Source organism: Etheostoma spectabile, chromosome 9, assembly GCF_008692095.1.
Source record: "Etheostoma spectabile isolate EspeVRDwgs_2016 chromosome 9, UIUC_Espe_1.0, whole genome shotgun sequence".
Lineage (NCBI taxonomy): Eukaryota > Metazoa > Chordata > Actinopteri > Perciformes > Percidae > Etheostoma > Etheostoma spectabile.
In genome coordinates this window covers 5,311,232-5,327,010 of record NC_045741.1, presented here as the reverse complement: position 1 = coordinate 5,327,010, position 15,779 = coordinate 5,311,232, and the positions used below count along the sequence as shown (strand labels likewise).

General features: G+C 41.7%; 1 protein-coding gene and 1 long non-coding RNA gene across 3 annotated transcripts in view; one reads left to right on the top strand and one right to left on the bottom strand.

Moving 5' to 3' along the window:
- LOC116696197 (uncharacterized) overlaps window positions 1-9,499 on the bottom strand; it is a 17,264-nt gene extending 7,765 nt beyond the window's left edge. The window contains exons 1-2 of the long non-coding RNA XR_004333652.1: window positions 9,303-9,499; window positions 8,212-8,222 (exon numbers count right to left, since the gene is read on the bottom strand). This is a non-coding gene — a long non-coding RNA (uncharacterized LOC116696197). The remainder of the gene's footprint in view (window positions 1-8,211; window positions 8,223-9,302) is intronic.
- LOC116696189 (nesprin-2) overlaps window positions 1-15,779 on the top strand; it is a gene marked incomplete at its 5' end in the record, with an annotated part of 139,700 nt that overhangs the window by 123,585 nt on the left and 336 nt on the right. Inside the window, 11 exon segments of one of the 2 annotated variants that reach the window (XM_032526998.1) lie at window positions 4,165-4,347; window positions 4,700-4,837; window positions 5,248-5,442; window positions 6,781-7,078; window positions 8,055-8,191; window positions 10,077-10,206; window positions 11,295-11,497; window positions 13,736-13,936; window positions 14,155-14,283; window positions 15,172-15,363; window positions 15,612-15,667. In XM_032526998.1, coding sequence (XP_032382889.1) covers window positions 4,165-4,347; window positions 4,700-4,837; window positions 5,248-5,442; window positions 6,781-7,078; window positions 8,055-8,191; window positions 10,077-10,206; window positions 11,295-11,497; window positions 13,736-13,936; window positions 14,155-14,283; window positions 15,172-15,363; window positions 15,612-15,667 — 1,862 coding nt within the window. 2 annotated transcript variants of the gene reach the window in all.

Here is a 15,779-nt window from a genome sequence, read left to right as displayed (position 1 = left end):
TGTCAACATTTCTCTTTTTAAGTAAGGCTCGCTTGTGAGGTGAATTCAGACCACCACAGTCCCGAACTAAAAATATAAGATCACCCATTATGATCACCCATTATTCAAAATGAAAGTAGATGTGGAAAAGCAGCATGATATCGCCTTTCACTTTGTTAAATCCTAACAATAGTGCATCCAAAGTTAAGTCCCTCAACACACAGCTCATGTTAGACACAGAACAAAAACAGATGAGACAGTGACACAAAAGGGAAAGCAAAAGGAGGGGGGGAACATAGCCAGAAGGCTAACGCTCAAAGTAGGTCTGTGATCAAGATTGGACGCAGAGAAGCAAAAAGGAACAGCAGCCCATAGTTACCTGGCTGAAACAGCCGGTTCTGCACTAAACTGACTTTAAAATAAACACATTTCTCGCCAACAAAAAACACAAAATAGCAAGCACATTGGAAAGGAGACTTGAACCTAGTAGTCGCCTAAGGCTACATTAAACAAGACAGATATTTCATTCAAAAACACAGTCTCTGTAATCGTATCAGATATGCAATAAAACTAGGACATTAGGAGATTAAGACAAACCAAAAGTCCATGTTCATTAGGCAGTTAATCTTGATCTTCTTCCACCGTGTTCTGCGAGATAGACTCTGAGGCGCCGGCTGGCTCCGCAGCAACAAGAGGATGGGGAGCAACCCGCCCCATGTAATCTTCAGCTTCCTTAGTGGAGGTGAAAGCTCTGTACTGGGAGCCTTCCTTGAGATTTCCATGTAGCCTGTAGGATCACCTGCCTGGTTGTGTAGCGTAGTAAATCAACGTGCGATTAGTAGTGTTGTTCTTCTTTGGGCAATCACTGTAAATTTGGGGGGCTCTCATCTGAACATCTGCCGATGAGCGATACTGAGTGGCATTAGAGCCTTCTAGTCCCTCTTTCAGCCCAATGATGCAGATGTTGCGTCTTCGGTTTCTGTCCACTATATCTGCTAGCTTCACCTTCAGCTCTTGAGAAGCGTGGCCATGACTGTCAAGAGTACTTGAGTAGCTTTCCTCTGTATTTTTAGATTGTCCACGTTAGATCTGATAGAGCCAAGGCTTGCAGTTAGAGATGCTAGCTGAGCATGGATAACAGTTAGCTTCTTGTCGTTGTCGATTCCCAATCTGTTGAATGTGAAACTCAATCTGAGAAAAACATAGTTTGAGTCAGCTTTTCTTTTTCTCCAGAAGTGCCTCTGCAGTGGCATCCGCATCGCCGCCTTGGGTTTTGTTCTTGTTTGCCATTCTGCCTGAAATGACTCTATCAAGCACAAAGTGATATAATATCAGAGTTTGAACCATATATCACTATTTGGCAAAATTGGGCCAGGAGCTATACCTTAAGCCACCATCTCTGTCAAACCCAGTTATTTCTTGTAGACTCTCTTTAATGCCATCAGGGTGGCGCTATCTTGCTATATTATCTTGCCTGTGTTTCCAATTTGTGGACCTGCTGATACTGACATGGTTGATTGAATGATTGCGATGTTGATTCTTCTTCTTGTCTGTTTGTTTTTTATGTGACTGGTTGGAAATTGAATTGCCCTTTAGGGTTAAATAGTTGTTTGAATTGAATTTTTATCACAATCAAATGTAGTTACTAACATGATTGTGCTCAGTAAATTTCAGTATGTTTTTGACCCGAGGACGAGAACAACGATTTTTTCTTTAGTCTGTAGGATACAATTTGTAGGCTTGGAAGTTTCTGCAGCATCACAATACTTCATTCAGAATGGTTTGACACATACTTTACCTTTAACAAATACATACAAGTCTTAGTTTTTGGTGGACACAAGAAATGCATTAAAAGGAAAATAAATCAATAAAGCAAAGTACCTTAACAGTCCTGATTCAGAATATATTCACCACAGATCTAATGGAAATCTGTGCGGTAGTTGTTGGAGATCTTGGGAGAAGAAATTAAGAAAAACAAATGATGAAGGAAAATAAATAACTATTAATTGTACCGATAAAGAGCTCTACTTCTTATAGCTCCTTCAGGCAAATTTGAGATTTGTCATGTGAAGCTGTATAAATAACATTGACTTGAGCGTAGAGTGTATGGATTGGGCCTAGACCTACCCTATCTGTAAAGTGTCCTTAAATAACTCCTGTTTTAATTTAACACTAAACATAATTGAATTGATGTTGCGAAACAAAGTAGCATCTCATCCAACAGAAATTCAGCATGGATTTCAGTCCTTGCATTTTAAGAAATTGAATCAGCTGTCTGTTTTTTGTTTGTTTTGTGTCTCCTTAAAATACATCCAAAAGATAAATATGTTATTATATTATATACATTTTATAATATTTATTAATATTTATCTTTACACAGTAGAATTTTGACTACTTGAAGTGTCAAACATCTGGTTGTTACCAGTTGGTTGTTGTTTATTTTATGAGAAAATGAAATAGCAGGAATGCAAACATGCCCGCAGCACAAAATGGGATCAGTGTACTTGGATTGCTTTGCTGGAGAGTTTTAACACTTTTTTGTGTCACTGTGAGCTTCAGGTGTCTTGTTGCTCTGAGAGACAGAGGTAGTAACCTTTGACCTTCCATATGTCACTCTGGATTAGAAACACAGATTAGCGTCTGATAATCTGGACTCTGGGATCCAGTGTAGACCAGTGACCTATATACTGACTGTAATGGAAGTTCCTGAAGCGAAATGGTTAGAATCACCATAAAGTTACTGGGATGTTGATAATGGTCCTGGGCAGCTGTTAGTGGACACCTGCTGCTTTAGCCATCTTTAACTTGTCAGACTGGACATTGACCTTATTTAAATGTAACACAGAAAAAAGAGAATATTTGCTTTCTTGGCATAAATCCAGGCTTGGCCTTTGATCAGAGCTTTTAGTTGACCATTGGCATTTTGAGTTCATAATCTGACCTTTTTGTGAGTGTAACGGTATTTGTGTTAGGGTCATGTGGAGAATGGGATTGGTCCAGACCTACAGCCACTTCCTACTAAAGATGGCTTCTCAGTGTCTCATAGCAATTGCCTGATGAAGGTCTAGTACAGAAACACAGTGATCTTTCCTAAGTGGGAGTTTGTTTTCAACTTTGGACCTGTTTGTCCCTCTCTTACGCTCCTGTCTAATGAAATAGATGTGCATAATACTGTTCTAAGAAGAGTTTTCATCAGAGAAATATAAAATCTTACAAAACACGAAACAAGCTTTTCAAATGACTCTTTACAAAATGCAACATTTCAGATTAACCATGACTACTTAAATCAATCTAGGATTAGAAATTCCAAATGCCTCTCTATTAAGGAGCCACTTCTGTAAATCTCCCCCCCCTCTCTCTCTCTTTCTGACAGACATATCCCATATCTTTCAGGAAACAGATGATTTGTTTCTGTAAACATTTTTACATCGTATGGCGCTATAATGTTCTGCTATAGTTTCTCTTGATTCTTTTGATGTTTTTCCCAACATATAATTTTCCTCATGGACATGTTAACAGATAAAATACACCTGAAAAATAATTTTGTGGCTGCTCAAGAACTTTAACAGAGGACTCATACATTTGTATTTATTTATTTTATCAGTTGGTTACATCTAAAGTGCAACCGATGCAATGTAAACGGGACATCTCTTTATTTGCAGTTCTTGTCCCTGGTTAGGCTTTTAAAAATGACACATGGTAAAACATTATTAAATAGACATACAAACTAACAATTGAAGCAGACAAACAAGCAGTCACTGATGCATACTAACTAACAGTAAAGCAAACACGGACCAGCAGCCACATACAGTACATGCATAAAGAGGAACGATACAACAGACTAGATGGTGAAAAGCGGACAGTTAGCAATAAATACAAATAAATACACCAAACCAACACTAAAACAAACACAGACTTATGTTACTAAGAAAAAGAACGAAAGACATTTACTAAAATGACAACTAAGAATAAACAAAAGAAGAACATAATTATGCTGTGCTGTATAAAACATGTGACTTAGTGTTTGCAATTTTTTTTTTTACCTTAGTAATAAAAACTTTGTGATCAAGAAAAAGAGGACTGCCCAAATGCTGTCTTGCACATTGCAAGTATCCACGGACTCCTTTACTGGAGATTTTTTTTAATCTTTTGAGGTACTAGTATGTCTTTTCATTCCGCTCTCAGGCATTCCAGCGGCAGGTTCACGAGCGTCTGACTCAGCTGGAGCTTGTCAACAAGCAGTACCGCCGCCTGGCCCGGGAGAACCGAACCGACGCTGCCAGCAAGCTCAAAGTCACGGTGCACGAGGGGAACCAGAGGTGGGATGTCCTGCAGAAGAGGGTGGCTTCTGTTCTCCGCAGACTCAAGGTGAGAAGGTCAAGGGGCGGCCTCTAGCTCACCCAGTAAGAGCTTTCGCCCCATGTAGGCTGAGTCCTGCAGGGGCCCAACTTCTAAGTTTATGCAACTCTAGAATTGTAATTGAAATTCAGTTTAAAATTGAGACTTATTTGCATTTATCAATATCTGTTTAATATGAAAAGAATCCGATATTTTTGGATTTAAAAATCCGTCCCCTTGATATTTATCACAACCTCGTGACCACAGATGGAATCAACATGGGTCAAAGTTAGTAATAAGGTGTTAATGATATTGTTTTTAAATATTGCTGTATTATAAAAAAACAAATACAGATGTGCGTGCTCGCTCTGTGTTTCTGCAGCACTTTACCTCTCAGAGAGAAGACTTTGAGGGAACTCGGGAGGGGATCCTGGTCTGGCTGACGGAGATGGACCTCCAGCTCACCAACGTGGAGCACTTTTCCGAGAGCGACGTTGAAGACAAGATGAGACAACTAAACGTAAGTCCCTGACCTGCAATATGTCCTAAATTAGCCCACACTGTTGAGATACAGTATGGCTGGTGAATCTGCCTCCTTACTTGTCCCAAATGTCTCCTGGTCCCCTTGTGTTATTTAAACCCCAGACAGGCTCCAGTATGCCCAAAAACTCTGCCGCCAGGGTCCTCACCTACTACCTCCTCCAGCCATACACGCACCCCGAAACCTGCGATCCTTAGACGCTGGCCTGCTCTCCATTCCCCACACCAGACCCCCACCCCCCCACCCCGTTCACCACAGCCTACAACCTCACTTAGCTCTAGTTCCCTCGTAATTCTGTAAAGTGTCTTTAGGTTTTGTAAAAAGAGCTATATAAATAAATTAGTATTATTAGTATTATATTTTTGTTATTATTATGTCCCCCTTTGCAGGGCTTCCAGCAGGAAATCACCCTGAACACCAACAAGATCGACGCCCTGATCGTGTTCGGAGAGAACCTGATCCAGAAGAGCGCTCCCTTGGATGCCGTGCTGATTGAGGACGAGCTGGAGGAGCTGCACTCGTACTGCCAGGAGGTGTTTGGCAGAGTGGCCCGCTTCCACCACCGCCTCATCCACAGACGCCCCGTCAGTACTGCACAAACACATTTCTCTAGAATTCCCTGTGTTTTGCAAGCCTGGTTTTTAAGATTTACAGTTACTAGATATAGCAAGATGGCTTGGATGAAAACTTAAGACTTACATATTTTCAAATGTCCAGTTAGCTTTCAGCACTGACTTAATGTAGGACCCTATGCAATTTGTCTTGTATTTTTGATTTAAATTCTTAAATTCTCAATTTTGCAAATCTGTCCATGATTCTGCTAGCCTGGACGCCAGCTGAACGTAGCCCGGCCCACAACATTTGAGGTTGGGAAGTTCGGTCTGGACTTGAGCCGCTGTGGAATAATTATGTTTGAACAAGAGCTGTTCAGACCAACCAGGGCAGGGCTGAGGGACAGGTGACAGAAACAACCACGTCACCAAAGAGCCGTTCGGTTGAATTTGTTTACAAGAACGGTGGCTGCCGCTGGAGAATTTAGTCTAAGGATCCTTCGCCAACGCGTCTGTTATAGAAGATATCGACAGCACATTAATTTTAAAATCCTCAACTCAAACCAGCTGATGATGTTGCTGTGACTCTTTTAGAATGTAAGAGACCTCTCCTGTTTCAACAGAGAAGTCAGCTGGTAAAGTCAGCTACAAACTATAGAAATGTAAAAATCAACAACCGATTTTATTTATATGTTACAAACAGCTGTACAGAGTTTTAGACTGAGCCTCAACAATCGCCTGAAAGCACGGTAACGTTATATGGTGGAGAGAGAGAGAGTGACTCAGAGATGGAGCGCCCCAAGAAAACGTGTTTTCGCCGATTCATCACTAGAAATGCAACTGTAGCAAGCATCTCACTATAACTAACACATTTATTTTTCCACATGATATATCCAGCTACAAACAAGTTGGAAGTTAGGACCAAAGTGCAAGGAGGGGCTGCTATGGAGACAATACACCGTCTCGTCTTGTCTCATTGGTGTTGAGTTCTGTTGACAGTTGAGTTGAGTTCCGTTGCTCTGATTGGTTGTAGGTCTATCCAATGAGTGCAGACAAATTTTCTTTCCTGGTTTGGTTGGAACACGCCGCACAATCACAACCCAGTGGAGCAGTATCAGACTCATATTCTGACCAGAATCTAAGTATGACAACGTGTGTGTCATCAGTGTGTGGCTGGCCCCAGCCGGGCCATCATTGAAAAAACACACTTGCCAACTAAACAACTTTTCTGGAGGAAACCCTGACATTTCTCTGTTCATCACAGTCTACTACACACATGGACATTTCACGCTCTGCCTTCCTTAGTGTGTGTGTGTGTGTGTGTGTGTTTGTGTTTGGTACTTCATTTCTTTTTCTTTAATGTTTTTGAAGGTTATGGAGGAGGAGAGGGAACTGTCAGACCTGGACGACTCCCCTGATCTAACCAACGGGACATCCTGTTGGGAGGCGAGGAAGAAGGAGGAGGAAGCAGAGGGCCCAACAGTTGGTGGAGTGTCAGCTGGGCGGCAGGTCATGTGCCACCTCCTGGCCCCCCCTCTGGAGCGGTCGGGACGGGAGACTCCCATCAGCGTGGACTCCATCCCGCTGGAGTGGGACCATACGGTGGACGTGGGAGGATCGTCGTCACACGAGGACGATGACGAGGCCACTTTCTTCAGCGCTCTGTCAGGTGATAACAGCTGTTTATCGCGGAACATGTTTTTAATGTGGTTTTGTATGTTTTACTGCAGGGGTCTTCAATGTTTTTAAGCTAAGGAGCCCTAACTAAAAAAGAGATGGAGCAGGGACACCCCCTACTACATATATTGTACAAACTGGGCCTACAGTAACATGTAGGGCAACCTAAAGCCTTCAACCTTTTTCCATAGAATACTAAGCCATTAAAATAGCCTACTAATAGTTGGCATGATTTTATAAATCATGTTTAAATGTTAAACATACACACATGCACAGTGAATCCTTAGAATGAATATATATATATATATATAATAAATTTTAGGCCCCACTGTATAGACTCTGAGGACCCCCTTGGGGCCCCGGGCCCCTTGTTGAAGATCTCTGTTTTAGTGTATCAAGTACTAGAACCTGCAGGTAGCAGACCGTAAAGGTGATGCATGCCAGACATTCACGCTCAAGCATAGGATGCATGTTGCAGGTTTAGAAAAGAGTTGTTTGAGAAAAACAAATGTAGCAATTTCAAGCTCTTGGCAGAAAAACACCACCTAGAGCCCTCTCTAACCCTATCCCAGTAAATTGTTCCTTTATATATTGCTAATTTTAAATAAATTGCTATAAATTGCCCCTAACTAACTACTAACCTAATCTAACATTGGCACATTTGTACCTTGAGTGACAGATCATCCACTTTAAAGACTTTTAAGACTAACTATTGTTTGTTTACCCAGATCAAATCTTTAGAAGATGAAGAAAAATAAAGCATGTGGCAATGGATGTTACTTTTTCTATCCATTTATGTTTTTATAATACTTTTTTTGCCCATTTGGCATTTGTCAGAGGGTTTATGTCAATCGTAAGACTTGTTTTTCTCTTTCTTTATCCTTCTCTGTGATTTATCTTTTTAAAACTCTGTTTGGTTTTGAACCTCACTTTAACTTTTTTCCTTTTCTCTCTATCTCTCTCCTCAGTGAAGTCACTGACTGACACGCCCAGCTGGCACCAGCCTAGTTCCCCAGAGAGGAAACGAGTTCCCCAAGAAATCCTTCGGGGCCTGAGCTTGTCTCCCACACACACCAGCAGTACTCCCTTCCACCAGCAGGGCTACGTAAGGACACGCACCTCAACATCTTTGACATCTTTACATTTTTCAATTCAGTTGAATTTTATTTATAGTATCAAATAATAACAAGACACTTTACAGATAGAGTAGGTGTAGACCACACTCTATAATTTACAAAGATCCAACAATTCCCCTAAGAGCAAGCCTTTAGTGCAACAGTGGCAAGGAAAAACTTCCTTTTAGACAGAAACCTCGGACAGACCCAGGCTCTTGGTGGGTGGTTGTACAGGTAAATGACCCGTATAAAAATCCACTCAAGTAAAAGTAAAAAGTAGCTCATTTAAAATGTAAAAGTTACTATTTAACAGCGGACGGCAGTAGCAGAATGGCAATCGGGAGAGTCGGGACTTTTCCCAAAGGCCGGTAGTGTTTCATTACATTTTTACATAATTACATTACTTTTATCCAAAGCGACTTCCAATTAAGTACTTTCAACCTTGAAGTTGCAAACTCCAGGCAACAAGTCTGGTAGTAAGTAAGTAAGTAAATTTAAATAGTCAAAACTACAGAAGAGATGTGTTTTTAGCCTTTGGCGGCAGATGCGTAGGCTTTCAGCCATCCTGATTTCAGTAGGGAGCTCATTCCACCATTTGGGTGCCAGGACAGCAAACAGTCGGGATTTTCGTTGAGTTGTCCCTCGCTGTGAGGGGGTAGCAAGCAGGTTGGCTGATGCAGAGTGGAGTGGGCGGGTTGGGTTATAGCGTTTGACCATATTCTAGATGTAAGCTGGGGAGGATCCGTCCGTGGTCCTGTATGCAAATACCAGTGTCTTGAAGCGGATGCGGGCAGCAATTGGCCACCAGTGAAGAGAGCGGAGGTGGGGTGTAGTGTGAGAGAACTTGGGGAGGTTAAAGACAAGACGAGCTGCTGAGTTCTGCACCCTGGCCAATCAGGAGGGAGTTGCAGTAGTCTAGACGTGAGATGACTAGAGCCTGTACTACAACCTGAGCTGCCTTGTGTGTTACATCCTTCTGATGTTAGTATCTCTACATGATTGGGTAGTTGCAGCCATTTTGGCAGTGAAGGAGAGTTGGTTGTCAAGTGTCACACCCAGGTTTCTATCAGTCTGGGTGGGGGCTACCACAGAGTTGTCAACTGGTATTAGGGCTGCAGCTATCGATTATTTTAGTAATTGAGTATTCTACCGATTATTCCATCGATTAATCAAGTAATCGGATAAGAAATTCTTTTGATTTATTGAAGAGCAATAATATACAATAGTTTGGTTTAATTTTTTGAAAAAGCAACATTTTTATTGCCTAAATTGCTTACAATATTATCTCTCAAAAAACTAAACATTAAATGCCATATTAAATTGTTTTCTGAAATGCACAAACAACCTCAAACTACAGCACACATTAAACATACATAAATATTACCTTAAGTTGTGCAGCGTAACTATTAGAACTACAAGTTTCAACCTGAGACTGATCTGTTTATAGGCGTATATCCTGTAGATGTAAAAGCGCTTTGAGCAGTTGTTAAGACTGGAAAAGCGCTATATAAATACAGCACATTTACATTTACATTAAATGTACATTTACTTAGGTTTTATGTTTTGGTCGAATCCATAGCAAGTACACATTGGGTTATGAAAACCTTACACATATTCAGTTTAAAACTCGGGCCCTCTACTAGCTGTGGCATAAGTTAGTTTGGCAGTTCTAATGCACTACTTGCGCTGGGCTAGTGTGGATCGTGTTGCTGGTTCCTGTGCTGTTTTGTTCCTTCGTTTCCTGAACCAATCAAACTACCTCCCCCCCATCGTCCAAAGAAATTGAAATCCAGCTTGACAAATGACTGAAGATGACAGTTGTAGGTTAAAGCAGTGTGTGTGTGTGTGTGTGTGTGTGTGTTTGTATGTGTTCAGGCTAAGCTGATATCAGAGTGCAGCAGCAGCATCAGCAATGTGAAGAGAGTCCAGCTGTTCCTGAACGATGAGGAGGAGCCGGAGGACCCGGGTCTGACCAGCAGTACGGCCGACAAGCAGACCAGCACAGGTACGTACACAGAGGGGAAAGTTGTTTGTCTTTGTAAATTATAGAGTGTGGTCTAGACCTACTCTTTCTGTAAACTGTCCTGAGAGAACTCATGTTGTGATTTGACAACATGTGTTGTCAATTTTATTATTTTTAACAATTATTTTTACTTTTTATATTGTTTACTTGAATGTTATGTTTGTCTGTGGACCTAATTTTCCGCTCATAAAGACCATGTCGAAACTTTTAAGGCTTTTCTTTCTTGATAAGATTTTTAGAGATCTAATAAAATGCTGCAACTACGATAATTTTTTTATTAATAATAAGTGTACTATTTGGATTAAATGAGTAGTGGATAATACAACAATACAATGTCAAAAATAGTGACAAATGCCCAAGTTCCCAGATGTTTTCAGATTACTTTTTATTCCACCAACAGTCCCAAACTCCGATATGTCATTTAAACTGATAAAGAAAGAGAGAAAAGCAGTAAATCTACACATTTAGCAGCTAGAACCCGCAAATAATGATTTTGCAAAAATTGTCATTTTATTTTCTGCTGACTTACTGTGTCAGAGGTGGATGGACTTCTCTGCGAGCATCTTGCTTGTTGTCACATAAGTTAAATAGGGATTTATTTGGTGCATTTAGCCCCTTTAAAAAGATATTTTGCAGATATAAATCCAGCTCTGTGTCACAGCAGCGTGTTGCAGTGCAGAAAACTCCGCCGAACTCTGCAAAGGACACACTCACCTGCTGCCACAGATGAGACAGAGCTAGATTGAAATTGGCAAAGCGTCCCTTTAATTAAACCCACAGTTACATTTTAAGATAAGAAAACCTTTATTTTCTATAATGAGTGACATTAATCTCAATAGGCTCAAATGACATAAAAATACATACAAGGACATAAAAGATACATACCATTAATTGATGGGTAAAGTAACAGAGTGATCCCGGCGTGATACAAGTTTCATGTTTCTAGCTCATTCCAGCTGACTGGAATTTGAGCCGGCGCGGCAGACCACAAATAATAACTAAAACAGACAAAACATAGAAGGGTTCTACCGCTTTGTGGTTTGAAGCATTTATTAACCATGTCTGCGCAGGTGTGATCGAGCGCTGGGAGCTGCAGAGGTTCAACAACGAGACAGACATCAAGCGGGACCTGGAGCAGTGGCAGAAGCTGAACTCTGACCTCTGCGATGTCACTTCCTGGTTGGGCAAGGTACTGCCAGAGCTGGAGAGGCTACAGCGGATCGCACCGTCGACTGTCATCCGAGACATTGAAGCCAACATCGGGAAATTGAAGGTAACGCCATGGTCTCATCACAATACGGAGGGAGAAAAACTTTTTCCACATTTTACACTTTTTTGGGGGGGTGGGGGGTTCTGCCAGACATTGAGATCATGATTTGATTTGCAATTTATGTTTAAAAAGTATAGCTGTTGTTGAATACTCACGGTGTAACAGATATAACAGAGCATTAGAACACAACACCACTCCATCAAAATAACTCTCTATTCTTACAGTATGCAAGGATGAGAACATTAATAGGAATTGCCGGCAATACGTGTTTTCTTTTAATAAGCATGGAACATTAAACAGTCAAACACAAAACATTTATCACAAAAAATAAATTTATAATAATAACAAATCCAACTAGAATTGAAAGCACTTATGATGGGGTCGAAGCCTCCCAGCGCCAGTCATCCCCGATGACCGGGGGAGCGTGCAAAAGCGGGACCAAAAGCAGGGCCCAAAGCATAACGTGGGGAGGCAAACGTCAGGAAAATCTAGAGGTTTGAGCCGCAAGGGGTGTGGTACATTCCCATTGCAAATATCCCATTAACATTGATTGAGCAAAAGGGCCAACACTGGTCTACGTTGATTATAGCGCTATCTAATGGCCAATCTACACCAAATTTGATACATAGCCTCAGAGCAGTACGTCAAACAAGGGTCACAAGTGTCATGTTGATAGCAATTACTATGGCACAGATATTGCAATCACAATCATATTTGCATGTGAGCAGTCCAAAGCACATAAACGTTGATTATAGCTCCCCCTAATGGGCGATCTTAGCCAAATTTGGTATAGAGCAGGGGTGACCACACTTTTCAGCTTGCGAGCTACTTTTAAAATGACAAGTCAAAATGATCTACCTTCTATAAAAATGCAAAAACATATATTTATTTCTACATATATTTATTTATAAATATATTGAAAATTATATGTACAATATAAGTTGGTGTACCCATATGCACAATACAACTGTGCAGTTTTTGTCATCACCTTACTCTGATGACTGGAATCAGCCAGGGATGCATAGTCCGGACAGTAGCTGCTGATAGCCAGCTTCAAGCACATTTCCAAATGATCGTCAGTCATGGTGGAACGGTATTTGGACTTAATAAGCTTCATGTGGGAAAAGGCTGACTCACATAAATAAGTGGAGCCGAACAATGCGGTCAAGGGGGTAGCACATTTCCTCATGTTGGGGTACTTTTCTTCTGTCAGCAAGTTCCAAAACTATCCATGAGCCTTAGACTTGAGCTCAATGTCAGCCTGCAGTGTCAGGACCTCATCCTCCACTCCAGACGAATTCAGGTGGAACAGTGTTGCAATTTTTGATGCAAGTAAATCCACCTCAGCATCTTCCCGAAAAGGGTAGCACATGAATGTTGCGACTGGCTCCAATAATGCAAAGTCTTGAAACCGTTTGTTAAAGTCTGACAGACAGTTTTCAATCTGCTCTGTGTAGCATCCACTGTCAAGTTGCGCACACACCTTCCCTTGTGTCTCCAGTTCTGGTATGAGGTTCTGAAAGTTTGTCAAATCTTTGCGCAAAGATGTCGCATTTTTCGTTTGAACGCATCAACTGAGCTGATTGTATCGACCACTGTTTTGTCTTTTCCTTGAGGTCAACATTAAGGTCATTCAACATGTTGGTCAGCTTGGTTGAAAGTGCTAAGTCTAGTAGCCACTGAGCGTGGTTGTATTCTGCATGTTTAGAGACAAGGAAAAACTCTTTAATCTCTGGACAGAGCTCTCGAAATCTTTGCAAGAATTTCCCTCAACTAAGCCATCTTACGTCAGTGTGTAGCAACAATTCAGTGTGGTCACAGTCCGCCTTCTCCAGATGCACACAGAACAGCCGTCTCTAAAGAGATCTGGCGCGAATAGAGCATGCGATTTTTGTTGCCACATCCATAATCTCTTTCATGTTGAGCATTTTTGTGCATGACGCTTGTTGGTGTATTATGCAGTGGTAATTGAGGAAGTCAGGGAAGGCGTCCTCCTCCCTGCATTTGGCAATAAATCCATTCAAGCGGGCAACCATCGCGGGCCGTGTCCGTGGTAATGGACACCAATTTGCACACTGGAAGCAGAGTTTTCTCGATAAACATTCAACTTAATATTCATATTTGATTTATCACGTTCTTCACGACAAGCTAAACGCATTCTTTCACATTTTAATTTGAAAACGATTAATCGTTTAGCCCAAATCCACACTGACATGCATCCCTTTCCTGGCTTCTTTGTAGGAGATGCAGAAGACCTTCAACAGCTACAAGTGTTTGATGATCTCCGTCAACTTGAGCAGCCGTCACTTCCTGCCAGGCAATGGTGCTGAGCTGCGGGAGCTGCACGAGACCCTCAGCTCGGCCAATCAGAGCTGGCAGCAGGCGTGCGGCGGGCTGGATAGCTGGGAGAGGAGGCTGCACCAGGCGCTCATGCAGTGTCAGGTCAGGTGAAATGGAGAAACCTGTCAGAGACATGAGCAGAATAAATACGTTTATGGCACTAATAATTAATATGGCATTAATAAGCGCGGTTTAGAAAATGTAATCTGATGAATGCAGGTCATCCGATCTCTGTGTACTCTATCTGTAAAGTGTCCAGAGATCATTTTTCTTGTGAATTGACACTATAAATGAAAGTTAATTGAAAGTTCTTTTTTTAGGAGTTTCACGAGACGCTGCACTCCATGCTGTCGTGGCTCGCTCAGACCGAGAGCAAACTCGATGCCGTGGACGTTGGCGACCGCCGGGTGCCCCGCCACACCCTGCTGGAGCACCGAGACACGCTTACGGTGAGCAGACCACATTATATTACACGTCATTTAGCTGACCCCTTTATCCAAAGCAACTTCCAATTAACCTTTGTTTACGTGTAACTTTATGTACGTACGTGTATGCATACGCACTTATACACTTTATAACACATACAACTTGTACCTGTACATAGTAGTCAAACATAGATGTTTAACATTACCTTGTTTGTCTTTGTTTTTAGCCATAACATTGTCTGTTTCTGCGTTAAAACCAACACAAAGCCGGACTCGAATTCCCTGGTGTTTACACTTACTTGGCTAATAAAGTGGTTTCTGATCAAAATCTGAAATAGAAATTCTTTATATATGAAGTATCTTTGCAGATACCCCCAATAAAAAGAAACTGCAATTCAATCGCAATTTGTTTAGCTAGTTGGCAAAATATGAAGACCAGCCAAATCACTGTTATGGGTAAATGTCACTGAAGAACCTTCATATTTGTATTTATGTTAGTAGAATACCCTCTAATAGCTGATTTGTTTGTATTTTTTGGAGTGAATTGATGTTCATTTTAGGTAACAAGTGGACAAAACTGTCACTGAGGTTAGCTAGCTCCCTAGCTATATAAGCTGTTATTTTTATGATTTTACTCTGAAACAATTGCATTGGAGAAGTCCTTGACCGTTTTGTATTTGTGTGTTTAAAGGACAGTAAGCTTTCTCTAAAAGTGTAAAGGTTAGGGTTTTGGAAGTTGCCAGGGAGTGACTTTTTTCAGGTGCAAGCTGTGTGCAGTTGGGGAAAGCACTGAAGCTGCTTAATAGCATCCATGCATATCTTTGACAGAGTTGCTTTGGGAACTGGTTTTAGCAGAAAAGTCACATAGTCTAACCGCTGACCGACTGTTGTGCTCTCCATCCCCCTCCACAGGCTCTGCAAGAGGAGCTGCGCAGCCGGCGGCACCGAATCTTCTTGCTGCGGGACATTGGCTCTCGGCTCCTGCCAGAGGACACCGGAGAAGAAGAATACAAGGCCAAGGAGAAGGTCCACCTCGTCGCCTGCAAACTGCAACTGCTGCTGCGCCGGGTGTCCGCCGACCTGCGCACGCTACAAGGGAGACTGGTAGGGCCGTCTGTCCTTTGACCAAGGTCTATTGGAAAAAGACTGTTGTTTGGTACCCATTCTAGGGACAGTAGAGACAATGTTGACTTGTGGTACGCTCAACGTTTCCTGCCAAAAACCTTTACATCTTCTCCAGCTCAACTGTGACCACTTTGACTTTTAATACTTACACACTTTGACTCAAGCAATATTCTTCTGTTGCTGCACAATAGCCAATTAACACTTTAACTTGTCTGTTGCTTCAGGAGGAGGAGGAGGAGGATGACAACACAGACGCCACAGTTGGACGACCGGCGACCGGAAGGTAACTTTTACTGCGCTTTGTGTATGAAATTAGGCTTTGGGTCATAAAACCACACTTTAGTGAATAATAATATATATTGGCAATAAATGACAAACTTCACTGTTAACACTCC